The sequence below is a fragment of the Alligator mississippiensis genome, chromosome 3 (genome assembly GCF_030867095.1).
Source record: "Alligator mississippiensis isolate rAllMis1 chromosome 3, rAllMis1, whole genome shotgun sequence".
NCBI classification, from domain to species: Eukaryota; Metazoa; Chordata; order Crocodylia; family Alligatoridae; genus Alligator; species Alligator mississippiensis.
Window position 1 is genome coordinate 147,954,455 of NC_081826.1, and position 25,178 is coordinate 147,979,632.

General features: G+C 46.2%; 2 protein-coding genes across 2 annotated transcripts in view; one reads left to right on the forward strand and one right to left on the reverse strand.

The window, feature by feature from the left end:
* The window catches only part of IGFBPL1 (insulin like growth factor binding protein like 1), a 40,727-nt gene extending 37,617 nt beyond the window's left edge, over window positions 1-3,110 (forward strand). The window contains exons 3-5 of the mRNA XM_059724508.1: window positions 270-386; window positions 746-899; window positions 2,846-3,110. Coding sequence (XP_059580491.1) covers window positions 270-386; window positions 746-895 — 267 coding nt within the window. The 3' untranslated portion in view covers window positions 896-899; window positions 2,846-3,110. The remainder of the gene's footprint in view (window positions 1-269; window positions 387-745; window positions 900-2,845) is intronic.
* Window positions 3,111-21,266: 18,156 nt separating this feature from the next.
* On the reverse strand, window positions 21,267-22,720 carry TOMM5 (translocase of outer mitochondrial membrane 5). Its single transcript, XM_006274785.4, has 2 exons — window positions 22,453-22,720; window positions 21,267-21,883 (listed from the first exon to the last, which is right to left on the reverse strand). The coding sequence occupies exons 1-2, from the start codon at window positions 22,604-22,606 to the stop codon at window positions 21,849-21,851; spliced, it is 189 nt and encodes a 62-aa protein (XP_006274847.2). The 5' UTR covers window positions 22,607-22,720; the 3' UTR covers window positions 21,267-21,848.
* Window positions 22,721-25,178: the final 2,458 nt, after the last annotated feature.

Sequence of the window (25,178 nt, forward strand, 5' to 3'; positions counted from 1 at the left end):
AAGTTTCTGGGAGGGAGGAGGATGCCTTAAGCAGAAGCAGACATGTCCAGACTAGGGTGCTTAAAGTGAGGTACTTAAACAAGACAGAGGCCAACCTTAAGTGCTGAGCACTCAGGAGCTCCCCCTGACTTATTGTTACACTGAGCTCTCCCTCCCTACTTTGAACTCCCACTTGCTTAGGATACAGACTGAGGGGGCCAGAGGAGCCCAGAGTTCTGGCACTAGCTGCCTGTATTCTAACAATGTGCCAATGTCACAAAACCCTGCAGGTCACCGAGTCACCAAAGGGAGTTAAGCTCCTGGAAGAACTGCCTGGAGACAGAGTAAACATGGCAGTCCAAGTTCGTGGTGGGCCTTCTAAACATGAGAGCACAGGGTGGGTCCTGGTAAGTCCAGCACAACAAACTGCTTAGAGGGCAGGGGTGGCGGGAGGTAAGAGGAAGGACAGGTTGATCTGGCAACACAGCTCCATACAAGTGTGATGGTACAGTCAGTATAAGCTTGTTTCCTAAGTGAGAGAGGTTTTAAGAGGAGAAATTCAAAAGAATGATTAGGCAGAAAAGCTCAAAGCAGCCTGAAAACACTTTCTGCTTAGCAAACGGACAGAATTTAAAAATCAGAGTTTATCTGGAAAGTAGGAAAGAGAAAATCTTTCAGATGTTCTTTTTTCTATGCTTAGTCCAAATGGGTTTATAGATGACATTTTGTACCTGTGATTCATTTTTTCCTCCTTTGCTTTTGCCAGATTAATCCACTGACAAAGGAAGATGAGGGGGTTTACCAGTGTCATGCTAACAATATGGTTGGAGAAATGCATGCTGATGGGAACATCAAAGTCACAGAGCAAAGTAAAAGCAAGAAGACTGACTTCCTAGCATCTGATAGTGTTTTCTAATGAGGTAATATGACCATTTCCCCAACAGCGGCCTGTTGGCCCTACAGCTACTCCTTACTTAACATCATAGTTACATTCTTGAAAAATGTGACTTTAAGCAAAATGATGTTAAGCAAATCCAATTATGTCACAGTAGTTACCTACTAGCAGGCAGCAGCCAAACAACATTATAATCGAACATTGTGCGACTTTAAACGAGTATGTTCTCTAATAGATCAGCGACATAATAATGAAACCATTAACCGGGACAATGTTAAGTGAGGAATATCTGTATTTGCATCAACTTTCTCTCTGAAGATGCAGAGGTGGAAAGACTATGACTGAGAAAGAGAGAGATAGGCAGGGTTTGGAATTAGTTACAAGTTGAACCACTAGCTTAGTATTATCTCAAGCAAAGTCAGTCTCTCTTTTACCCATGCTTGTAAAAGAACACAAAATTAGCTCATTACAGTGCACTATACATATGATGTCTTCAAAAACAGATGCTGCTGCTCCAGGATCAAACATTTCTGGGCTAATCCAAATTCAGGCATTACATTAAACTGTATAACAACTGTGAGATGAGCACACTGCATGCACCAGTGCCTTCCTGAATGTCTCCATTTCCTTCCACAAGCTCCCTCGGGGTTATACTCCTGTCCCCAATCCTGAAAGACTTCCTACAACTCCTTCAGCTTCCATTCTCTCATGCTAGGAGCTCTTTGCTTCCCACTCACACTTCTGCCACATGCTAGAGGCTTGTTTGGTCTCCCATTTCAATCTCTGTCATTGTCTCCCATTCATTCCAGGAGTTCATATCTCCATCCCCACCTATTACTGTATTTTTTATTTTCTGTCTAGGAAATAAAACATTATAAACTAAGAAGGGGAACAGAACTGAGACAGGGTTTTTAACAGCTACCATCAGCTTTACTTACACCTCTAGACTAGCAATAGGCAGCCTGTTGTGGCTGCGGGCTAGAATGACCCAACTTGGATTAAAGGCAGGCATGCAGGCCCAACTGCAGCTGTACCCAACTACAGCTGGTGCATCTCCCCATGGCAGCATGGGGAGAATGCCGACACCCAAAGTGCCTCACTACTGAACAATACTAAAGCCCCCATCCATGGGCAGAATCCAGTGGTTTTGTGGGCCTGATCCAGACTGTGGAACGTAGGTTGCCAACCCCTGCTTTACACAATTACAGAGCTGATTAGAGCTGCTGCTTCTGCTAACCATATGCCATGGGCATTAAACATCCCCCACTCGTGACTTCTGATTTTACAGTTTTCACGAAAATCCATAAGGTTCTATCCATTACTGCCTCTGAAATGTGGGAATTAAGCAGATACAGCATTCCAAGTTAGTATGTTAAGTCCACATAGACAACCAGAAAAAGGCCATCAAGGTCAGCAGAAGACTTTAGTTAGCTGGTAATTGCTGTTTTCAATATAGTAATTACCACTATATAAATACACATTGTTATTTGATAAGAACTAATTTGTTATCTCCAGACCACAGGAGTTTATCTTCATATTGTAAAGATGCTAATGTCACGTGCTGAGAGGCAGAAAGACTTTTCACATCTATCACCAGCTCACCTGAGTCACTTCACCTTTTGTGATATCCTTGAATGTACATGGTTATAATTCACCCCAGTTTATGCAACATTTGGTCCAACTGAGTCCTCAAAACAGGACTTGTGGTGCATGTGTCTTATGCCACCATTTAACAGACACATTGTGGAGGCACAGACATAAACAGACACCAAGCAGACGAGCGACAACATTTTATGGTGAATGATGTCAAACACATAATGAAAAGTATGACATAGGCCAGGGACATGGAGATGGAAGAGAAGAATGATGAGCATCTAGCTGTATTCTGGAAACACAGCATATGATGGAGACATGTTATTGGTATTAGGAGATCCCACTAGATAACACTCTCAATTCTCATTCCCTGTCTAGGAAGAAGTGATTCAACCTTCACTCGAGGGGAACTAGGAACACTGAGCAGAAGCAAAAAAAATTGTCAATGAGTGGCTTGCTTTGCTTTCTTACACTTTGAGAATTAGGATACCCTAAATTAATATGGTTGTTACATGCTTAACATTGGTTTTGTACATTTTCCTATTTAGATAAATATTAGATTCATAATGAAAATATGTAGTTTGTAACTGGGAGAAAATAATGAGCAATAAAAAGCAAGACTTTTTTTTACCATTTTAAATGATATTCTGTCTCTGGGATTTTTATTTTTTTTTTATTGGCACTCAACTCTACAAGAACAACAGCAATTAGATCATCATTTCCACACCTCAGTTTCTCCCAAAGACAAATCACAGTGGTATAGCTACAATAGTGTCTTTTATTTTTTAAGCAAGCAAGCAAGCTCTTTAAACACACCAAACATTTTTTTTAAACTTTAGTAATTGTTTCTAGTCCATTACACAGCAGCAGCTACAGTCAAGTTCTAGCCAGCGTCCTATATTCTGAAGATGTCTGTAACTCAGAAGTGGAGTTAGAAACTACTCCACTCTTTTACAGCTCTGCAACATGACTGATAAGAGTGAGAAGCGGAGACAGTGGGCAGCCATGGAGGAAGAATTGGAAAAGGAGGATAATCAATGGACACTACAGCACATGGTTGGGGGCTGCAGGCTTCTGGTGATCCGGGAATGCCTCTGTATCTCAGGAAGGCTCAGGAGACTGGCACAGACTAGTAGAAATCACATTCTTCTGCAGGTGTGAGATGATCAATAGTGACTGCAGAACTTTCACATGTAGAAAACAACCTCTTTTGAGCTGTGTGCTAAGCTCCCCCCATCCACCAATGCTCTGATGCAAGAAAATCAGACCCATCAGTCAAGAATTGGGTGGTGATCTCATTGTGGAAGCTGGTGTCACCAGATAGTTTTCTGTGGGATATTAGAGGTCAGGAAGTCCACTGTTTGGAGCCATCACCATCTAGAGGTCATATAGTGGGTTGTAAATCTCAGAAATGTAGAAGAAATAATGGAGGGGTTACAGGTGACACCAAGCTTCAGAGAGTATTAGATACACTGGAGAGTAGGGCTAGGATTCAGAGAAACCTTAATAAATTGGAGGATTGCACCAAACAAAATCTCATGGAATTCATTAAGTGCAAAATCCTGCACTTAGAACAAAACAATCCTATGCACCAGTACAGGCTGGGTACTGACTAGTTAAGCAGCAACTCTGAAGAAAAGGACCTGGGGGTTATAGTGGATTATAAACTGAAGATTTCATGGATTCCATAGATTTTTTGGGTCGGAAGGGAGCTCAGTAAATCATCAAGTCCAACCCCCTGCCCTGGGCAGGAAAGAGTGCTGAGGTCAGATTACCCCAGCCAGGTATTTGTCCAGTCTCCTCTTAAAGACCTCCAAGGTAGGGGAGAGCACCACCTCACTTGGAAACCCATTCCAGATTCTGGGAACCCAGACCATGAAGAAGTTCTTCCTGATGTCCAATCTAAATCTGCTTTCTGTCAGTTTGTGGCTGTTGTTTCTAGTTACTCCAAGGGGCACCCTGATAAACATTGTATCTCGTACCTCTTACTGACTCCCTCCCCCCCACCCTCCCCGATGAATTTGTAGACAGCCACTAGATCATCTCTCAGCCTTCTCTTACGGAGGCTGAAGAGATCCAGGTCCCTCAATTTCTCCTCGTAGGACCTTACCTGCAGGCCCTTAACCATACAGTTGGCCCTCCCCTGGACCCTCTTAAGGTTATCCACATCCCTCTTGAAGAGCTGTGCCCAAATTTGGATGCAGTATTTCGGCTGTGGCCTCACCAGTGCCACATGGAGGGGAAGTATCACCTCCTTAGACCTGTTTGTGATGCACCTGTTAATGCACGATGGAGTGCGGTTAGCTCTATTGATCACTTTGTCACATTGTCAACGCATGTTCATCTTTGAGTCAACTATGACTCTGAGATTCCTTTCCACTGCTGTGCTGCTTAGAAGGTCATCTCCCAATCTGTCAGTGTGTTGGTGATTCCTTCTGCCTAGGTGCAATATTCTGCACTTATCTTTGTTAAACTGCATCCTATTTTGTTCTGCCCACTTCTCCAGCACAGCCAAATCCATCTGAATCAGTTCCCTGCCCTCCAGAATGTTTACTTTGCTCCATAATTTGGGGTCATCCGCAAATTTGGACAGTGTGTTCTCCACGCCCTCATCCAAGTCACTGATGAAGATATTGAACAGCACAGGCCCAAGGACTGAGCTTTGGGGCACCCCACTGCCCACATTTTTCCAGATTGATACCAACTAGGGGTGTACAAAGTGGGATCTATTCAATTCAGATTCAGATTTAGACCAAATCAGGGACAGTGATTCAATTCATTGATTCAGATCACTGTCCCTGATTCGATTCAGCCAAACCCGAATCTGAAGATTCAATGCTGATTCGGAGAATCAGCGATTCGGACATAGACACAGCTTTAAAAGTTTTTTCTACATACCCCGAGGTACTAGGCACAGCTCATGATCGCTGCGATGCTGGGGCACATGGAGGGTCCCACAGGAGTGCGAGGGGGACCTCTACCTGCTCGGTGACAAACCTGGAAGTGGGTCGGAAGTACTTCTGGTCCACTTCTGGGTCTCCCGGGGAGCATGCAGAGAGCTCCCATATCCCCGCCCCCCCCCCCCCCCAGCTCAGCAATCAGCTCCAGGGGGACCCTGGGTGCCCCTCCCCCCCCCCCACCGACCCAGGAGGTACTAGTCACCGAGCTGGGGGAGCACAAGGGGGCCCAGCACACTCCCCGGCAGACCCAGAAGTGGACCGGAAGTGCTTCTGGTCCACTTCCAGGTCTGCTGCCGAGCGCACTGGGAGCCCCCCGCACTTCTGTGGGATGCTCCATGTGCCCTGGCATCACAGCACTCATGAGCCACTTGCTACCTACAGTTATGTAGAAAAAGCATTTAAAGCTGTCTCTATGTCTGAATCTTTCTGAATCTTTCCAAATCGATTCAAAGGGTTCCAATTCAATTCAGAGAGATTAAAGGGTCATCTGATTCAATTCAGATTCAGCCAACAAATCAGGCCAAATCTCCACCAAATCGAATCAGCCCTAACACCAATCCATCCACCACCACTTCTGGGTGTGACCCCTAAGCCAATTTGCCACCCACCTGACTGTGTAATCATCTACATCATAGCCACTCAGTTTATCTGTGAGAATAGGATGAGACACCGTATCGAAGGCCTACTTAAAATCCAAGTAGATGAGATCTACCTCGATTCCTACGTCTTAAGCATTTTGTGACCTGGTCATAAAAAGAAATGAGGTTAGTCAGGCAGGATATACCTGCTACCAATCGATGCTGGTTGCCCTTCAGCATTATTTTTCCTGCTGGACTCCCACAAATATAATCCTTAATTTTTTCAAAGGTTTTCCTGAGGACGGAGGTGAGACTAACTGTCTCCTCTTTCCTCCACTTTTTGAAAATAGGGAACACATTGGCCCTTTTCCAGTCTTCTGGGACTTGTGCCCAAACAGTTCTGCCATGACACTAGCCAATTCTTTCAACACCCTTGGATAAAGATGATCTGGGCCTGCTGACTTGAACACATCAAGCCCCTCCAAGTATCCCTTTACTAGGGCAGTGCTAACCTTCAGTGGGCTGGTGTTCCTCTTGTGCAGAGCCACCTTTGGGGAAAAGCAAATCAAAGCAACCACCCCAGGCCCCATGGACAGTGCCACTGCACATGCTGAGGGCACCACCACTTCCACATGGCCATCATCCACCACTGGCTTTATACTCCATCCACTCATCTCTTTTTTTTTTTTTTTAAAACCCCTAGGCATTCCTGTTGAGCCAAGACAGTTTACTTGTCTTCTTTTCATAGGCTCTACTGGGATTTGAACCCAGGATCTCCTGTTTACAAGGCAGGTGCTTTAACCAATTGAGCCCACCAAGTAGTCATCACTGTACTCTTATTATGAAGAAGGCTAACAGCATACTGGGTTGCATTAGTAGGAGTGTTACCATCAGATCGAGGAAGGTGTTTTTTTCCCCTCTATTCAGCACTAGTGAGGCCAAATCTGGACTACTGTGTCCAGTTCTGAGCCCTCCACTACAGAAAGGATGTGGACAAATTGGAGAGAACCCAACAGACGGCAACAAAAATGGTTAGGAGACTGGGGCACATGACTTAAGATAAGAAGCTGAAGGAACTTGGCTTATTTAGTCTGGAGAAGAGAAGTTTGAGGGGTGATTTAATTACAGCCTTTAATTATCTGAAGGGGCGTTCCAAAGAAGATGGAGCTAGACTGCTCTCAGTGGTGGCTGATGACAGAACAAAGAGAAATGGTCTCAAGTTGCAGCAAGGGAAGTTTAGGTTAGGTATCAGGAAAAGCTCTCTCACTAGGAGAGTTGTGAAGCACTGGAAGGGGTGGCCCAGGCAGGTTGTAGAATCTCCATCCTTGGAGGGTTTTAAGACCTGGCTAGACAAAGCCTTGGCTGGAATGATCTAGATGGGATTGGCTCTGCTTTGAGCAGGGGGTTGGATTAGATGACCTGACATCCTTTCCAAACCTAATTTTCTGTGATTCTATGGTTTGGAGTAATGGGTTCTCAAACTGTATAGGGCCATGGACAAGACTCATATACCTCTTCTGGCCACTTTTCCAACCAGTTTCTGACTAGCACATTAATAGAAAGGCGTACTTCTCCATGATGATATGGACCTGGGTGCATCACAAAGCCAGGTTACAGATGTAAATTGTTGGCTTAGGTGGTTGGGAGAGATGAACAATGCTAGCATTTTTAGGCACACATGGCCCTTTCATGAGTTACCAGGAGGGATATTCCTCCCAGACTACCACATTAACATTGGAGGCAATTAAATGCCTAGAATCATTTAATCATTCTGAGGGATTCAGCCTGCTCTTTCCTGCCCTGACACAAGAAGCCATATAGATGATTCATAGATGCTAGGGTCGGAAGGGACCTCAACATATCATCGAGTCCGACCCCCTGCCTGGGCAAGTAAGAGTACTGGGGTCAGATGACCCCCGCCAGATGCCTATCCAGCCTTCTCTTAAAGACCCCCAAGATAGGGGAGAGCACCGCCTCCCTATTCCGACATATTGGCATATGAATGGCAACAAGGAAAGGTTCAAACACTGACTATGCAGATAGACAATAGAATGTGCCTTTGGGCATCTGAAGGGCACTGGAGAGATCTCATGACCTGGCATCACCTTAGCAAGCTAAATATTCCCAGAATAGTAGCTGCGTGCTGTGTCCTGCCCAACATTTATGAGACCAAAGGGGAAACCATTCCCTGGGACTGCAATGGGAGGTAGAGTACTTGTCCACTGATTTTTAGCACCCCAATAGCTGGTCTGTAAACAAAAACACACCACAGAGCTATGAGGCTGCCAGCAGCCCTAGGAGAGTGCTTCAGTGCTGTTGTCATGCTTGAGGCTTTTAAGCAGGTTTGGAGTGGTGATGTAGCTGTGATGGTCCAGGAAACTTATGAGACAAGGATTATGTTGTTACTCCAAAAAAAGCTGTTACCAAAAAGTACTGTGACTTTTAAAGCAGTTTAGTCTTTGAAAGAATCATAGAATCATGAAGTAGGGTCGGAAGGGACCTTTTAGATCTTCAAGTCCAACCCCCTGCTTGGGCAGGAGGAAAACTGGGCTCAAATGACCCCAGTCAGGTGCATCAAGCCTAGGCAGATCATCAAGTTCGACCCCCAAAATAACAGGCAAAAGAAGAGAAAATATATGAGTGCTTGCAGACAGAGGTCACAGTTCAAAAAGCAGTGCAAGGTGGCACCTTAAAGACTAACTGGTTCTGAGAGGCACAAGCTTTCATAGCCTGTACCATCTAACAAGGCTGTGGCCTACTGTCTGAGCCAGTAGTCTTTAAAGTGCCACCCTGCCCTGTCTTCTGCCTGACTTAAAACTAGGATTACCATACGTCTGGGTTTTCCTGGACATGTCCTCTTTTTGGGTCCTCCGATCTCCATCTGGGTGGTTTTTTTTTAATATCAGCAAATGTCCAGGATTTTGCTCTACTTCTGCCCCAACAGGAGTATCATGTGTTCTGCAGGCACAGGTAAGTGTGTGTGTGTGTGTGTGTGTGTGTGTGTGTGTGTGTGTGTGTGTGCGCGCGCACGTGCCTGCCGGTGCTGGGGCTGCAGCAGGGCAGTGGACAGGGATGGAGAGGGTTCTTCAGGGGCAGCAGGGAGCTCCATGGGCAGCAGGGCAGGGGAGGCAAGGGGATGCGGGTTGGGAGTGAGGGGCACCAGCAGGGCTGGGTGGGTAGGGCTGTGTGTAAGGAGTGAAGGGTATTGGCATGGACGTGGGGGCTGCGGGTTGGGAGTGAGGGGCACCAGCATGGTCTGGGGGCAGGGTACTGTGGGTCAGGAGTGAGGGGAAGCAGCAAGGCTTGGGGGGGCTGAGGCTTGGGAGTGAGGGGCAGGGGCAGGGCATGGGCATGTCACTGGCCCCTCACAATCATATACCTTCCTCCCCCTTCCTCTCCTTCCCACCCACAGGTGTCCTCTTTTTTTAAACTAAAAATATGGTAACCCCAAAACTAACATATCTAACTACAGCTCTGTACATATTTCAAATCTACTGGTAGCCAGCTCAGAAGCCAGAATTCACAACAACAAAGTTTATTTGAGATGCTTAAAACCTGAGAGAAATTTCATAGTTGGTAGGGTAGGGTCGGAAGGGATCTAAGCAGATCATCAAGTCTGACCCCCAAAATAACAGGCAAAACAGGCAAATAAATAACAGAAATAACAGGCAAAACAAAGCAACTTCCTGTAACAACCAGACAAAACTTAAAAGTCAACAAAACACCTTATTGACATTTATAATGGGATCTACAAAGGAATGAGAGGAGTGCAAAGTGCTTCTTATCACCTCAGTGCTTGCCAGCAACTCCAGAAAACTGCCTCCCTAGCCTTTTCCTTGTGCCTTTTCCTCCTTGTCACCCTGCAAGTTTCAAAGGTGCCCTGCTCAAGGTCACTGTACTTGAAAACATGGATAAAAAGATGGAAAGGTCACAAGCTTTACAGGATAATATTATACTTAGCCACCAGATGTCAGCAAATGCATAATATTTCAATTGGCTTATAGGGCAATTATGAAATTTAAAATGCACGCATGGTCTGTTGTTAGTAACTGAGGGTCTCAACCTTAGGCTAACACCATTTTGAAGCACACAAAGGCTATATAAATCTAAACAGTTGCAAAACATAAGGTAAGGCATAAGAGCTACTAACCCATTAGGACAATTCAACTGGGTGGTTGCCGTCCAGTCCTTACCAAAATGTGTTATGGGCGATTGATATGAGTTATAAACAGCTCTTAAAACAGCAGCATAGGACTGGATGGGACTACTTCAACCATTGTGTCCAGTTCCTTGCAATTGCAGGGAACTGTATAATATGTATCAGGTTAAGAGCACAACCACACACTGTCCCTCCATGCGTATACTACAAGCCACAAAACAACTGCAATAAGTCATCAAATGTGAGACTTCTAGTGCAAAAGGAAAAAAAAGCGCTTTATGCTAAAGGAAGAGAGTAGGAGACTCCATGGACACCACCAAAGTTTTGGGCTACTTCAGTGACACAGAATTTAAGTAATATGCCTGGATGATCTAAGGAAGGACAGGGGGAAAATTTCAAGTCTGACTTGGCAGAAAAATTCCTTCCTGCCATTGAAACCTGGTGATCATTTTAACCACGAGCATGTGAGCAAGTTGAATTAGCCAGCCACTTGTGAGTTTTCTCAGTACCAGCAAAGTTTTTCAGTATTGCTAGGAACACAACTACACCCTACCCACTACTCTATCTCAAGCTGTGGTAAGTCTCTGATGCTTCAGAGAAAGGAGGGGAAAAATACCCAGAAACCTAAGCACATATTCAAAGACGGCAGGAAAAACACTTTCCTTCTCCTTGAAAGTGACCAGCTGAGAGCTTCCATTCTCCTGCACATCTGTTTCTTCCTTGTTCCCTGAGGCCTTCTCCAGCTGGCTCTCTTCCCCAGTTCTGGAGGTCTCTGTCACTGAAGTCCATATGGTCACAGATGCTTCCCCACCAAGTCACCTCCTTCTGCAGCTTCCTTACGTATTTCCTGAAGGAGTCAGTCCACCAAGCAGCACCTCCTCTTATTACAGATGCACTCCCTCTCTTGGCTGTTTTTGGCAGAGAGGTGCAGGCCAGATTCTTCACAAAGCAAGACTAGGACCTGGGTTGAAGCATCTGAGGTCATGACCACCTTTTGGACAGAGCCTACACAAGCACAGGCAGACGAGAAAGAATCCACATCTTAGGATATCTCCCTCCCCTACTTGGTAAAAACTCATCTAACTTGAACTTAAAAAAAAAAAAAGTACCCCACTGAAATACAGAGGGGGAGCCAAACCCCCCTACTACCCGCCCGGTTTGCTGGATTCTGGTGTTGCTCACCCTGTCTGTCACTGGAACCCTGGCTAGTCTGGCCTCATAGCCCAGTCTCCTACTGAACAGCTGCTAAGGTGAGCATCTGCGAGTTCACTGCCCCAAACAAAATTTAAAGATGATGCAACTCAGACCACAAATATGCACACTCACAAAACCCTCTCCCATGTTTTTTACCTCCTCCTTTCCTGAGTTGGACTTGTACTCAAACATGTGGTATGCTGGTAATCAAAGATTCATTTGCAAAATGGGTAGACTACTGCTACCCAGAAAAGCACTTCTATGGTAACTGCAAGAACTTTACCGTAACACACATACCGCTGCTTGGAAATGGCCCAAAAGAGACACAGTGACCATGCACTATCATTTACAAGAAAAGCAATGAAAGACTGATGGAACTCTGTAATTTGAAGTGACTGCAGATGCGGATGAAAGTCTCTGGTAAACTCCTTGACAGACATTTCTTTGTTGACTACTGTGCTTTAGTCACTCGTTCTCAGCAGGACATATGAATGAATTACTGCAGATTGCTTTGCTAACTTTTTGGGACTGATCATCAATCTAAAAAGAACAGGGATCCTCCACCAACGGGATCCCAAGTCATTTCCCAAATTTAATGACCCCAGAATCATGGTAGCACATGATGCCATGATCAGCAATAAAACTTCAAACAGAACTGCCAAAGCCAGTGCAGCATTTGGAACGCTATGAGACTGGCTTTAGAAGTAGAGAGTAATTAAACTTTGGACTAAATTGAAAATACATAAGGTACTTTTTCTATCCTTCCTGTTTTATGCCTTTGATGGCCTGCAGCTGCTATCCAAAAATTGAACATTTTTCAAGTAGGCAGACTGAAAAATTAGAGTGAGATGGCAAGACCACATGCCAAACATGTAAATTCTCCAGTGGGCTGATACGACTGGCATGCATCTCATAATCATCAAGGCACCGCTGTGGTAATCTACCAATAGTTGAGCATATTGGATTACTACCAAAGAAGCTTCTCTACCATCTCTGGCAAACAAAACAGTAATAGACCTTGCAAAAGCTTTTGAGGACTTCCTAAAGTTTCAATTGAAGGCATACAGCATTGGCTCCCATAACTGGGCGCAACTTGCATGGGATAGGACAACATAGCACTAGCTAAGCTATTACTGCATAGCCTTTTTTGAGACCCAGCACATATAAGATGTGAAAATACCAGATGAAAAAAAGGTTGCTTGATGGCATGAAGGACTGTCCTCTTTGATGACAAAACCTGGACACAAATAATAATGAAGAAGGTGAGAGGTATGAGAGGTACTGCCCAGAACTGAGCAGAAATCTCTTACACCTTACCACCCAGAGGCATCAAGAGACAGTGGAGAGCAAAGACAGAACTATAAAGGAACATATAAAGGAAAGTAATGAAGAAAATAGGAAAGAAGTGGGATGCAGAGTTGCCTGTGATTTTTATGGAAATAAGGACAACCCTGGAAAAACAACAGGATCCATGCCAGGGAGAGAAATAAAATATCTTGAGCATGTTTGCTGCTCCAGGGATTGGTCCATGTAGCAGGAAGTGATAACAGAGAAATAAGGAGAAATCAGAGTGGAAATTGGTAGATACATATTTAAAAATACTTAAGGACAGCAGGGAAAATTATGAAAGCATGAAGTCATATTTCAATTAAAACGCAAAGCAGGTTCACTAGTAAGTGGGAGATAAAGTGATGGTGTAAGTTCTTTCAAGAAACTTTCTTTTCCTAATCCTTGGCAGACAGAAGTATGTTATAGCATACAAAAAGCCAACCTTTTAGTGGACTTCATTACACTTTAATTAGAAACTAAAACCACAGACAAATGGCAACATGCCATTTAGATAGTAAGATAAAATCCCAATTGCTGAAGTCGTCTGGTAAGCAAATATATAGGTACTATACTAGGTCCCAAGAAAATCTGACATATGGAGAACTGTGTTCTGGCAGACATTCATGTGGTGGGCAATAGAAACGATAGAAGGACTGTTTAAAAACAACTCTGAATCAATGCAATATTGATTTTCAAAGCTAGGAACAAACAGCCCATTAACACAAGACCTGGTGAAAATTGGTCCGTTATGGTGTAACTTGCTGTGAAAGCCAATTCATCAAGGGAATGTGGTGTTTAGTGGGTTTCCAGACTTTTATAAGCACTTTATCAAGAGATTTTTGTGTCTGGTGACAATTCTGAAGAAGGGGGCCTGCTTCACTTGGTTCCAGGAGTCCCAGAGCACATTCAACACCCTGAAGCAGGCACTTACCTCAGCACCACTCTTGCTGCATCCAGATCCCACCAGGCTATTCGTAGTAGAACTGAAAGCCCCAGGTTCTTCATTGGGGATGTCTTATCACAGCCCTCTGAGCCATGTTGTCATCTCTTTCCCTCCACCTACTACTTGCAGAAAATGTCCCTCAGGATGCAACTATGACACCTTAGATAAAGAACTAGTAACAGCTCAGGCAGGCTTCGAGGAGTGGCAGTTCCCCTTGTTTCTAGTCTGAGCTCTCACTCACCAATAAGAATTTAGTTCCTCAAGGCTGCTAGGATCCTGAACCCCTTCCCCATTGTGACTTGATAGTCCCCTGTTCTTCCAACTTGACTGTGGCTGGAAACAAACATTGTTTTTGTGTCACCATAAAAATGTTTATGGCAACACAAAGGCTAAGCAGACAGACCTCCATACCTCTTGTTATACCATAAATGCCCCAAATTTGTGACCATGACAGAGATCAGTGGTCTCCAATCTTTTTAAGTAGGAGATCACCTTTGGCACTTAAAAGCAACCCAAGATCTACTGTGTGCTGCCGCCACCCCATCACACCCCCCAGCAGGTAAATTGGCAGGGGCAGATAAAGGCAGAGGGAGAAAAAATTATTTGAGGGCACACCTCCCCAGCAGGTAAGTCCCACCTGGCCAGGGCCCCACACAACTTACCTCTGCTCCTGCCTCTGCAGCACTGTCCCTCACCACGGGGGCCTTGATCTAGCCCCTGCCCCTTCCCTCCCCCACAGACTGACCTGCTGGGCTGGGGCACATGCGTGCATGCATGTGAACACTCAGCCCCCCACCCCAGCCTTGGATCAACTCCAAGAGGCTCTGAGATCAACCACAAGAGGCTCCAAGATCTACCAGTGGATCAAGATCCACTGGTTGGTGACCACTGACATAGATGGTATGAATTTGCATTGCTATTGTGCAGCAGACAACTGTTTTAAACCTGGAAAGTGTAGGCAGCCCAGAGCTGCCCATGCCCTCCAGCTGCCCTGGACAGAGATACCTAGAGCTTCAGAGGCCCAATCCTCAGCTCCTCAGGAATTCCCATTCCCTATTCCCATTCCCAGGACATACAGAATCAGGCCCCTGAAATCTCAGAAGCACCTGCCCAGGCTTCCTGGCAAGGGATTCCCTGGGCACATATCTTGCTGCTGCACCATGTCCTGACATGTCTCTGCAAATGGGAGAACCCAGGGTGTCCCCATTTGTAGAAACATGTCCTTGGGGAATCCATCTTGGGGTATGTCTCTGCAAATGGGGGAAAAACAGGTTTCCCTGATTGCAGAGGCATACCCAGGGATTCCCCAGGAATGCTTCTGCTAGTAGGAAAAGGGTTCCCCTTTTTGCAGATGCATAACCTGTTGTCCCACAGGATCCAGCTCCAGCTGCTCCTAGGAGAGGCAGGGGAGAAACCCTATGGGACAATGCACAATGTCTGTTTCAGCCACTGAAACAGATCAGCTATGCTGGGACATATCTCAGCACAGCTAATCTGCTTCATTTGATGACACTTATTTATACCCTGTATTCTAGTCTACTACACTAGAGTCTGAAATAACAAAGACCTATCCAGCAACTAGTTCTTTTATCCTTCATCACACCAGCTGAACCCACAGGTATAGGCACCACTGTCAGGCATATCAAGTCAGCTATGTATAAAGGGTCCTCAGTGAGTTTGAGACCAGTCCAGCCACGCTACAAAATTTGCTTTGGGGCTCCTCCCAAATTAGAGCATATCTTCATTGCATCTCATGTCCTTTTAGGGATTCAAAATTGGCCTTCTTAATAGTTGCCTTGAACTTACTACAGGTCTGGTATTTGAACATCTATTCACCAACACCCAAGAGAAGACACAGCCAGTCAAAATTGAACCTCAGAAAATTTTGATTGTTTAATTATAGGTAAAATTTATCTCTGTTTGTTATAATAAAAACTCCAATAGCATACTAGGCTGTATTAATAAGAGTGTAACTTGCAAACCAAGGGAAGTGATTATTCTACTCTGTTCAGCACTGACATCACCTGGAGTACTCCATCCAGTTTTGGGTGCTGCACTTTAACAGAGATATTGACAAATCAGAGTTCAGCAGAGAGCCAAAAAATGAGGTCTGGGAAGTAGAAGGAAAGCCTGAAAGAACTTGGATTATTTAGTCTGGAGAAGACTGAGGGAGAATTTGATAACAGTCTTTGAATGGGTGAAGAGTGGTTATTCAGAGAATGGTGATCATGATCAACTATTTTCTGTGGTCACAAGGGAAAGAACAGGGAACAATAATCTTAAATTACAGCAAGAGAAATTCAGGTTGAATATTAGGAAGGATTTCACTAAGGGCGCTTGTACACATGACAAAAATTGGCCATTTTTATGGTTTAATTGAATCATGCTGTACACATGCCTGAGGGGGGTGCGATTTAAATGAGTTTGCTATGTTGCAAACTAAACCACATCCGCGTGTAGTTTAGTTTGCAATGTAGTGTTGGAACAGTACAGGATAGGGCCACAGGCCCCGGCAGCCCTGCACCCAGTGAGACTGGGGCATGAGGAAATGGACTCACCCAGTTCAAACCACTCAGCAAAGGTCATCCAATTCTCTCCTGCCACATCTTGGTGTTGAATGTTTATTTGTCAGGAGGTGGTCTAATTTGCTGTGTGTTGGCCTGAATGTGCAAGGTCCCCCTCCTCCTTAGGGCTCCTACCTACCCTACACCCCATCCAAGCACCACCCAACTATAAAGCTCCATGGAAAAAAAAAAGGATCAGGCCCCTCACTGTTTTTTTTTCCTCAGCAGAGCCTGCTCACGAGCTGCCGCTGTGCCGTGCAGTACCTGAGCTGTGGGGAGGGGGGCAGTTCTTCCCTCTGCAGCAGTGGCACCCCCCCAGGGCCACCCAGGCAAAGTGCTGTCTATGTGGGTGCTGCCCCAGCTTGCAGGCAACACCTGCCAAATCCAACTTCTCCCCAAGCCCACTGTGGAGGGAAGGACTGGACCCTCCCCTCCCCCAAGCCCACTGTGGAGGGAAGGACTGGACCCTCCCCTCCCCCCCTGCAACTCAGGGATTGCACAGCCCAGAGGCAGTTCACACGGGCAGGCTCTACTGAGCGGGAAAAAAAAGTGGTGAGAGGCCCGATCCTTTTTTTTTTTTTTCTGCGCAGCCTGCCCACTTCTCCTGTGCCTGGGAGGTGAGCTGCAGGGGGCCCTGGACCTTCACTCCATAGCAGCGGCACCCCACAGCCAGTATCCACCCACTAGCAGCCCACCCAAGCAGCCCTGGGGGGCACCACTGCTGCAGAGGGAAGGACCAGGGTCCCCTGCAGCTCAGGAGCCACTCCACCTGCCTGCAGCTCATCCCTCGGTTGTGAAAGAGCTGGACTGGCTTCACAAGTAAAAAGAAAGAAGGATTGGGCCCCTCACCATAATAGTGACAGAAGCCCCTAAATTAAAACAGTGGGCTTTTAATCATCACAATTAAAAACCCACCATTTCAATTTAGGGGACTAAATCCCTGCCATGTGTACAAGTGGCCCAAAGGGGCAGACAGACGTGCAACTCCCCACTGTAACTCATAGCACTTTGCAGGAAGCGCTATGAGTTACAGCAATCCCCCAGGCTCAACAAACATTAACTGTTGGGTCCCAGGTTTTGGGGGACTCAGCTGCAATTAGAAGCAGCTGCAAGTCTGCAGCTGCTCTCCCAGAGCCGTGCACCTCCCACTACCTAGGCTCAGTTCTGTCTTCAGAATGGGAGAAGGGGAACGGAGAGGAGGGGGTTCAGTCTGGGGGGGGGGGTTTTGCTGGCACTGGAGGACTGAGCAGATGGATTGGAGCCTAGGGGGTTTCCCAGACCGAACTCCCTGCTCCTGGTGCATGCAGACAGACGTTAATGAAGGCACTCTGTTTTGCAGCATCTTCATCTGAACCTTTATGCAATGAGAATTCAGATTGTCACAGGATTGGGCCCTTTTAAAGCACTCTGCAGCTGTACACTTGTGTTTGGTCATAGCTGTAAAGCACTTTCAGGGGCCAGATTGGGCCAAATTTGTCACTTCTGTCTGTGCCTTAAGAGGGTGATTAAGCACTGGAACAGGCACCCCAGAAAGGTTGTGGAATCTCCATCCTTGGAAGTTTATAAGATCAGGTTAGCTGCACACTTGTCTGGGTTGGTTTAGACAGGAGTTTGGTCTAGATAGCCTCCTGAGGTCCCTTTCAGCCCTACTTTTCTATGATTTTATGAAATCTGCCTGCCGCAACCTAACGAGAGAGCGCCAAGCCTCCATTGCGCAGGTCTAGATTACAAACCACTGCTTTGTGAAACACAGACAAAAAAAACCAAACAAACAATTCAGGAGCTTAAACTCTGCAGAAGTCCAAACTCTGTATTTTGATTTTTGTTTCAGTGAAGAGATACCCCATCTCCAATTTTCATTAGTGTAGGTATTTGTTTGTAGGAACAGCACATGCAATGGTTTCCTAAAAGTCAACACCAACCTGTCATCAAAATAGTCAAACTATATTTTTCTGGATTAAAAAGTTGTGATTACTCAAAAGCTATTACTGTATATGATTCAACCATCAGCCTTGCATTGAGTCTAGAAAGATCCTATGTTAGGGCATGAAGGGGACAAATAAGAACTACCTCAAAAATGTGTGATGATAATGGTGGAAATAGAGCAGTGCAAGCACTCACATAGCTTGACTCCCTGCAAATGAACCTGAAAACTACACTGCTTCCATTGGATGATTTCTCTTGTCCAGGATATATGACCAGGCCGTAGATATCAGTCCCCTTTCCCAGCTAGGTCAATGCATGCTATTGGCTAGAACAGTGTCTGGAGACTTAAACTGAAAGAAAGCTGGCTCTTCCTCCAGTCCTCTTCTTACAAGATTGGCAGAGTTATCTCTTCTAGTGTCAGCTTGATAATTTGATTTTTCTGCTGTTTTAATTTCTTAATTGGATGAAATGAACCTACTGAATTGATCTTAATTGTGACTTTAATTTGATTCTTGTGTTGTTCCATTTAGTAAAGTAATAGTTAGGTCTGTTGTATGTTTGTTGACTCTTATAATAAAATCCATGAAAATGAGTAGGGCTGCTTTATTCCATCAAATCACAGCATAGGATGCAAGCATAGGGGGCACTGAGATCAGCTTTTAACCACTTATTGGTGGCCCCTTCCACCTCCCTGAAGGGGCTCCCTACAGTCTCCTCCACTGCTTCCTCATCCCCAACCTTGAATCCTCATTTGTTGCATAAGCTCTCCCAGCAGAGATAGCTCCTAACCACCCCCTGCCCCCCCCACACTGACCATAGTCTTAGGGGCTAACAAACTCAACATGTTTCACCCATTAGGACTGTGCCCTAAATTTTGACATGAATTAAAGAAACTGAGATAGACAGGATTTTTTACATTTTTTTGTCAGTTTCCACCGATGGAGACAAGATGTGGATACCCAAGGCAAACCCATTCTTTGGCATCAGTAGCATAACTAGGGTAGGGCAAGTGGGGCAGGAGCCCAGGGCATGTAAGGAGGCACCCTCAAAATAGAAGGCGATACCTTAAAGGTCCATTCCACATGCCTTCTCCCTTCTACTCAATGCTTCTGAAACCTGGTGGGCACCCTCACGTCCCACCCCTCCACCTGTACACCTTGCAGCCCTGCATCCCCTTCTGCAGCACTTCAGCTGTTGTCACTCACTCACCTACACCACCATTTGATTCTGTAAATTGTCTCTTAGCATACGTTTCAGCAGCAGAGTGCATGAGATGGTAGCCCCCAGCAGAGCTGGTAGGGCTGGGGCTTGGTGGAGAGAAGGGGGATACCCCAGCCAATGAAGTACAAAGGGTTAGGGGAGAGCAAAAGTGCCCACAAGGTTTGCAGGGTGTAGGGCAGAGGTTGGCAACGTTTTTTGGGCAGAGTACCAAAAACACTTGCAATCTTGACTTGTAAGATCTTGGCATGCCAGAGACGGACAGTCAGGGAGCCACAGGAGGCCTGATCCGTGTGGCAGCACAGCCCTGGCCTCTTCCCTGTCCATCTACTCCGAGGCAAAATGCCTTCATGTACCATGCACTGGCACCTGTGCCAGGGGTTGCCTAAACCTGCTATAGGGAGATCTTACCTGTTACACTTCCACTCAGCATACAGAGCTTGCTTGCTCACAGGGGCATCAGTAGAAACACTGTGCCACAACCCAGCCCCAAAAAGATGGCCAGTACGCTGAAAGGGCAAGGGACTCCAAGAATCATGCATCATCTCCTATTAGCATGCAGGCATGTGCTGCCACCTAAAAGGTGCAGAAAATCTTGCTGCTTTCTAACTAGGGTGTTCAGTGGCAAGCAAAGTACTCTGGCAAAGTTCTCAGTCCACACCTGAACTCAGTATACTAAGAAACCTGCATCTGCTTTTAAATTGATAGATTCAACATGGAACCAAAGAACGTAACCAACTGAAGAGCTTCCCACACACAAACACCCTTCAAGCACTCCTGAGGTGCCCCACCCACTTCTGCTCCTTGCCATGTTGTGTGGATTTTGTTGAAGGAAAAGGTAAGGTCCCAAGGGGCACGGACAGCTTGCAAGAAACAGAAACAGGCTCAGAGAAACGGACTGAAACGCTAGCATAGCTGTCTGCTCCATCCCATTCACCTTCTGCAGCTCACTGAAGGCTCCGATTCTGCTGAGCACCGCAGAAAGAAGTAGCAGAAAAGCATTGAAATATCTCTGGGGTGTACTTGGTAGCTATGTTGGTCCGAGACAAAAACATACAAAAACTATAGTTTTTTGTATGTCTTGAAATATCTCTAGTACCCTCTGCTGACCACCTATTACAGCATTATCACTGAACCAGACATATATGCTGTGGGTCAGGTTAGGAATGCAAGCAATTCAATCTTCCCAGTAAAGGAAGATCATAGGGTAGAGTATTCCAAGGGGAGCAGAGAGCAGTTTCTCCCGTGCTGTTGAAAGTCAGGTATGCAGTAAGCAGCAGCACGATCTAGTGGACTAGGACAGAAGCATTTGGTGTGGGCTGCAGCTAAGAGTAGGGATGTTGACTAGGATAGGCAGATGTCTCTGTTGGGACTAAAAAAACCTGGATTACTGATTAGAGGATCTTGCTTTTCAATTCAAGGTCAAACCAATCACTATATTTGGGGTCAGAAAAGCATTTTATCCCAGTCAAATAAGTATGGATTGTGGGGGAGTGTTGCCTTCCAGTGTAGCATGGGGCATGGTCCTCTTCCTGGGATTGTTCACGTGCGCCCCATAGTCGAGCAGGGGGGTTGCATAGATTTACAACTAAGTTAAACAAACACGTATATAAATTGATTTACAAACAGATTCCTCCCCTGAGCAGGGGCTATGAAGGGTCCCCCCTTCCAGGCATGCTTTTCTAGGATTCTTTGACATAGGCCAGGAGGTGAATTTGGCAGGTCACCTCCTTTCTCTCCATCTACCAACTACGAGTATAGTCTACTTACACTGTAAACTCTGGAGGGCATGAACTGTCCTACACGGAAGTACGATGAGTGCTCCTTGCCCTGCCAATTTCATTCTCTTATTTCTCTCAATCTGTTTGCAAGAGGAAAATATGTTTAAAGGAGACAATGGCCCAGAGTAAATACAAGATCCCAGGACATTTATGGAACTGATTTTATTAAAAATAGAGCACTACTGGACTGTGCCTGAAATAACAGAATTGTTCTTCCATTTTATTTCAACAACAAAAATCCATAGGGAACTGGATTCAAGTTAACAGCTTCTCCCCGGTGGTTTTACTAGTTTCAGGGTTCAAACCATTTTAATCTTCACATGGAGACAGGATCAGTAAGATTGACAGCCACAGCTGTGATATTTCAGAGGTAGCTCCAGAACAGTTTGCTTACATTTAACACTTTCTAAAAAAAATATGGAGTTCGATACAATTTTTAAACATACAGTATGAGTGGTACCAACATAATCTTTAAAAAAAAAAAAAAAGTTGTATGCAGACACACAGGAGCACTGTGTGACCTCGAGTCAGCTGCAGGGATAATAACCATTTTTCCATACTTCAAGCTAGGCTCCTGTTCTCAAAGTCAAATGTTTAACATAATCATTTTCCAGATCCATTCCACAGGTGAAGTCTGACCTTGGCACCACGCTTCTTAAAAGGGAAAAGCAGCCACTGTCCATTTTGTGTTTTCATGTACCCAGCCTCCTCTTTGCAGCTCTTCTGTATTCATATACTATCCAGCTTCTTTAAGATGTAAGGAGCTGAAAGAGACAGGACAGCCAAGATATAAACTAAGTGCAAATGAGCAGGTTTATAAACAGCTGCAAGCCCTGGGCTGTGTGCGCACTGCAACCAGAGCCCGTGGGGCAGGACTTATCTGAGCAGTGCTGCCAGGTGTACAATAATTATCATATCTGTATGATCATTCCAACCCTTGTACGATGTACGATCAGTAACTGTTCAACACGCACGATAATTTTGAGGCAGCTCATCGATGCAGCACATGTAAAACCCACGTCACTCTCAAGGAGTCTTAACTGACTTTTGGGTGTGCTGCCAACCCTTCCTTGTGAGCTCACCTCAAAATAAAGAAATGCTTCAACTTGCACGACCCCGATCTCACTTGCTCACTGGCCACATACAGTGACCGATATGGAATCAGTAGGAAGAGGCTTATTGGCAGGGTATTTTCAGCAAACACGATCATTTGGGGACTTCCAATACGATCGTTTCGTACTTAACACCTGGCTGAGCTACACAGGAGTTGCCCGGGCCAGGGGGGCAGCAGCCCCAGGCCGAGCCCCGCGCACGTGGCCGCGCCACCCCTTACCGACACGCAGCAGCGCCACGTAGATGAGGAAGTTGCGGACTGAGGTGAGCACATCGCGCCGCATCTTCCGCTTCAGCTCCTCCGGGTCCATCTTGGGCCCTAGCCCCTCGATGCGGAACATGCTGCTGGCGGCGGCGGAATCGTGCCGGGTCATACAACTCCGGCTCGGCAGAGCGGAGCTTCCTTCCGGGGCTGAGGCACGGCCCCGCCCACCGGCTACGGGCACGGAGAAGGGGCACGCCCCCGCCCTTCGCGCCCGACGCAGGGCTGGGGCGTGACGGGATCAGAACGCCGCCAACAGCGAGCATGCGCGTTAGTGTCGTGAGGCTGCTGCCCTCACCCAGAGTGGGGCGGGGTTGCGTGGTGACGATCCCGGGTGGTGGCAGGGGCAGCGTGCGCCCTGCCACTGCGCTTGCGGGGCCTCTGCAGGTGGGCTGTGGCCTGGGCTGCACGTGGGGCACTTTGCTGCGCAGGGAGGAGCGCCAGGCCCGCGCCCCAGCATTAGTACTAGCCCTGGGGAGGGGAGGGCCATTCTTGGTGCCCCAGAGCCCGTCCAGCCGCTCTGTAGTACAAAAGCCTTGCCCCTTTATTTGGCTGAACAGGATTGCAGGGGGTGCCTGCAGTAAGGCAGCCTGCGGCCTGGTTCATATCGTTTAGCTCCCGTCACCCTTGAGTTATGGCCACCTGATGTGCAAGAATTGGTGGGTTTAGGCAGATCCATGAAACGGGGCTGTGTAGACGCTCCTGGTCAAAGTCAGGCTCGTCTGGGGTTAGTTTAAGTCAAGGAGGAACTGGTGTGCTCTGCCCTGAAAGGCACGTAGGAGCTAAATGAGCATGTGCCCCTGGGCCTGTGCTGGCTTTAGGAGTTAAGAAGGTTACAAAGTGGTTTAAACTAGGTTTAGATTTACACTTTGACTCTTCGGGGGGGGTCTGCAAAAAAAAGTCTGGTTCATGGATTAAGAAGTATACCTAAGAGAAGGAGCAAACCAAACAGAGGCGCCCTACCCCCTTCCCCAGGTTATGGTTTTGAAATCTTAAAGGGGGTTCTCGGCTTGCCCCCCCCCCCTCTGCCGCTCCCTCTTAATTTGCACCCTGGTTTAAACATGCTCAGGAGCTTCCACCTGTCGTCAGGTTGGGCCTGGGTCTCTGTCTGCACCCCAAAAACCTACCATCCTGTGTACATCCAGTACAACCTGGTACAGCTTGCCCCAGTATGGATGCAGCTCTGCAGCAGATGGCTTTGGCCTCTGGAGCTTCTGCCATTCAAGGGAGCTGGTGGCAGAAAAGGTCCTTCCAGCATCAGAGCTGCAGCCGTGTCAAGGTACCCAGCTGCTGTAGTGACAAAAACAATGTAAAAGAGTAAAGGAAAGAAAGCGAGAACCCAAGGATGTGGTAACAGTCCAAGAAAGGGACCGGAGAAGAGGATGAGGGTGGGAACTTGTAAGGTCATCTGTTGGCCAGTCCATTGCAAAGAAGGCTCAGATAGAAAAAACATTTGCAACCTATTGGTCAATGTTTTGGACCATTGCAGTCGTTATTTAGTTATGGGAATATTTCATCTCTGCTTGCACCCAGCTTCTGATCTGGCATGGACCTCTGGATTTTGTGACACAACAGTGAAGACCGTGAAGAGAAGGAATACACATGCCAAATGGATCTGTTTCAAGGGTACAGTAACATGTCTCTAGCATGTGGGACTTTTGACCTAATAGCAGTGCTGCTGTTGCGGTGAATTCTTTTTTCTCAAGATGCAGTCAGCATAGCTGGTGATTTCTTCAGTGTGTTTGGCTGCACCCTCCATTCCCACACAGGATGATAGTCAGCTCTGGAGTGAATTCAAGGCAGTAATTCACCTCAGGGATGCTGCCCAAGCTGTGTTCTCATTGCTTCTGGTATCAGCAGTTTACACAGAGCCTAGAGACTAAGTTCAGCTGCACATTCACACTGGGGCAATTAGTTGTTATCTATAATTCATTCTCATTCCCTGGAATGGGAATGCTGCAGAGGCAAAACACAGAGCCCCAGGGAGCTTGGGGGGGGGGGGGGTTATGTTACTTTTCCAGCCTGTGCTTCAGCTCATACCAGCCTCTATTTCCTTCAGAATTAAGAGGGTGGGTCAGCATGGCATTGAGCCCTTGGGGGAATGGCAGAGTGACAACATGGTTATAGTATTATTAATTTAACTTCCCCTTTTAGACAAGATCAGTGAGAGGCTGTTATAGTTCTGCTGGAAAATGACCTAACCCCAGGTTCTTCCGCAGCATAGCCTTGTTGTTTTTCTAAGCACAAGGCTGTGGATTTCTAATGTTTGAGAGGAAATACCTACCATTAAGGATAATTTTTCACTTCCTTCGTATCATTGCTCTCAGCTTTTGCAGGACCCAGAGCATATCTTTTATTAAAACAACCAGGCTTTCCGTGCTCTGTCTAATTTAATATAAAATTATCTTGTAACTCAGTTTATTCCTAGAGGAAACAGAAGCTGAAGTCACAGCATGTTCTGTTAACTTGTACAGCACCTAAACAGCACTTCACAGCCCCTCTCTCTGCTTGAATGGCTCACAAGCCAGAACAGAGAGATTCAGACACTGAAGCATGGGCAAATTTTAGCCCTAGTGAGAGGTGTAATTTCTAATGACATCAATGGGAGTTTAATCTGCTTACACTAGCAGTGGGTTTAAATCACGTGGTATATAATCCTTGACAATGGTGATTGTTCCCATGAG

Bases quoted from the DNA above. Each gene is read 5' to 3' on its own strand.
- TOMM5 (XM_006274785.4), bottom strand. From the start codon at position 22,606: ATGACCCGGCACGATTCCGCCGCCGCCAGCAGCATGTTCCGCATCGAG. The intron at 21,884-22,452 runs GTAAGGGGTGGC...TGTCTCTTTCAG, and splicing joins CGTGGCGCTGCTGCGTGTCG to CTCCTTACATCTTAAAGAAG.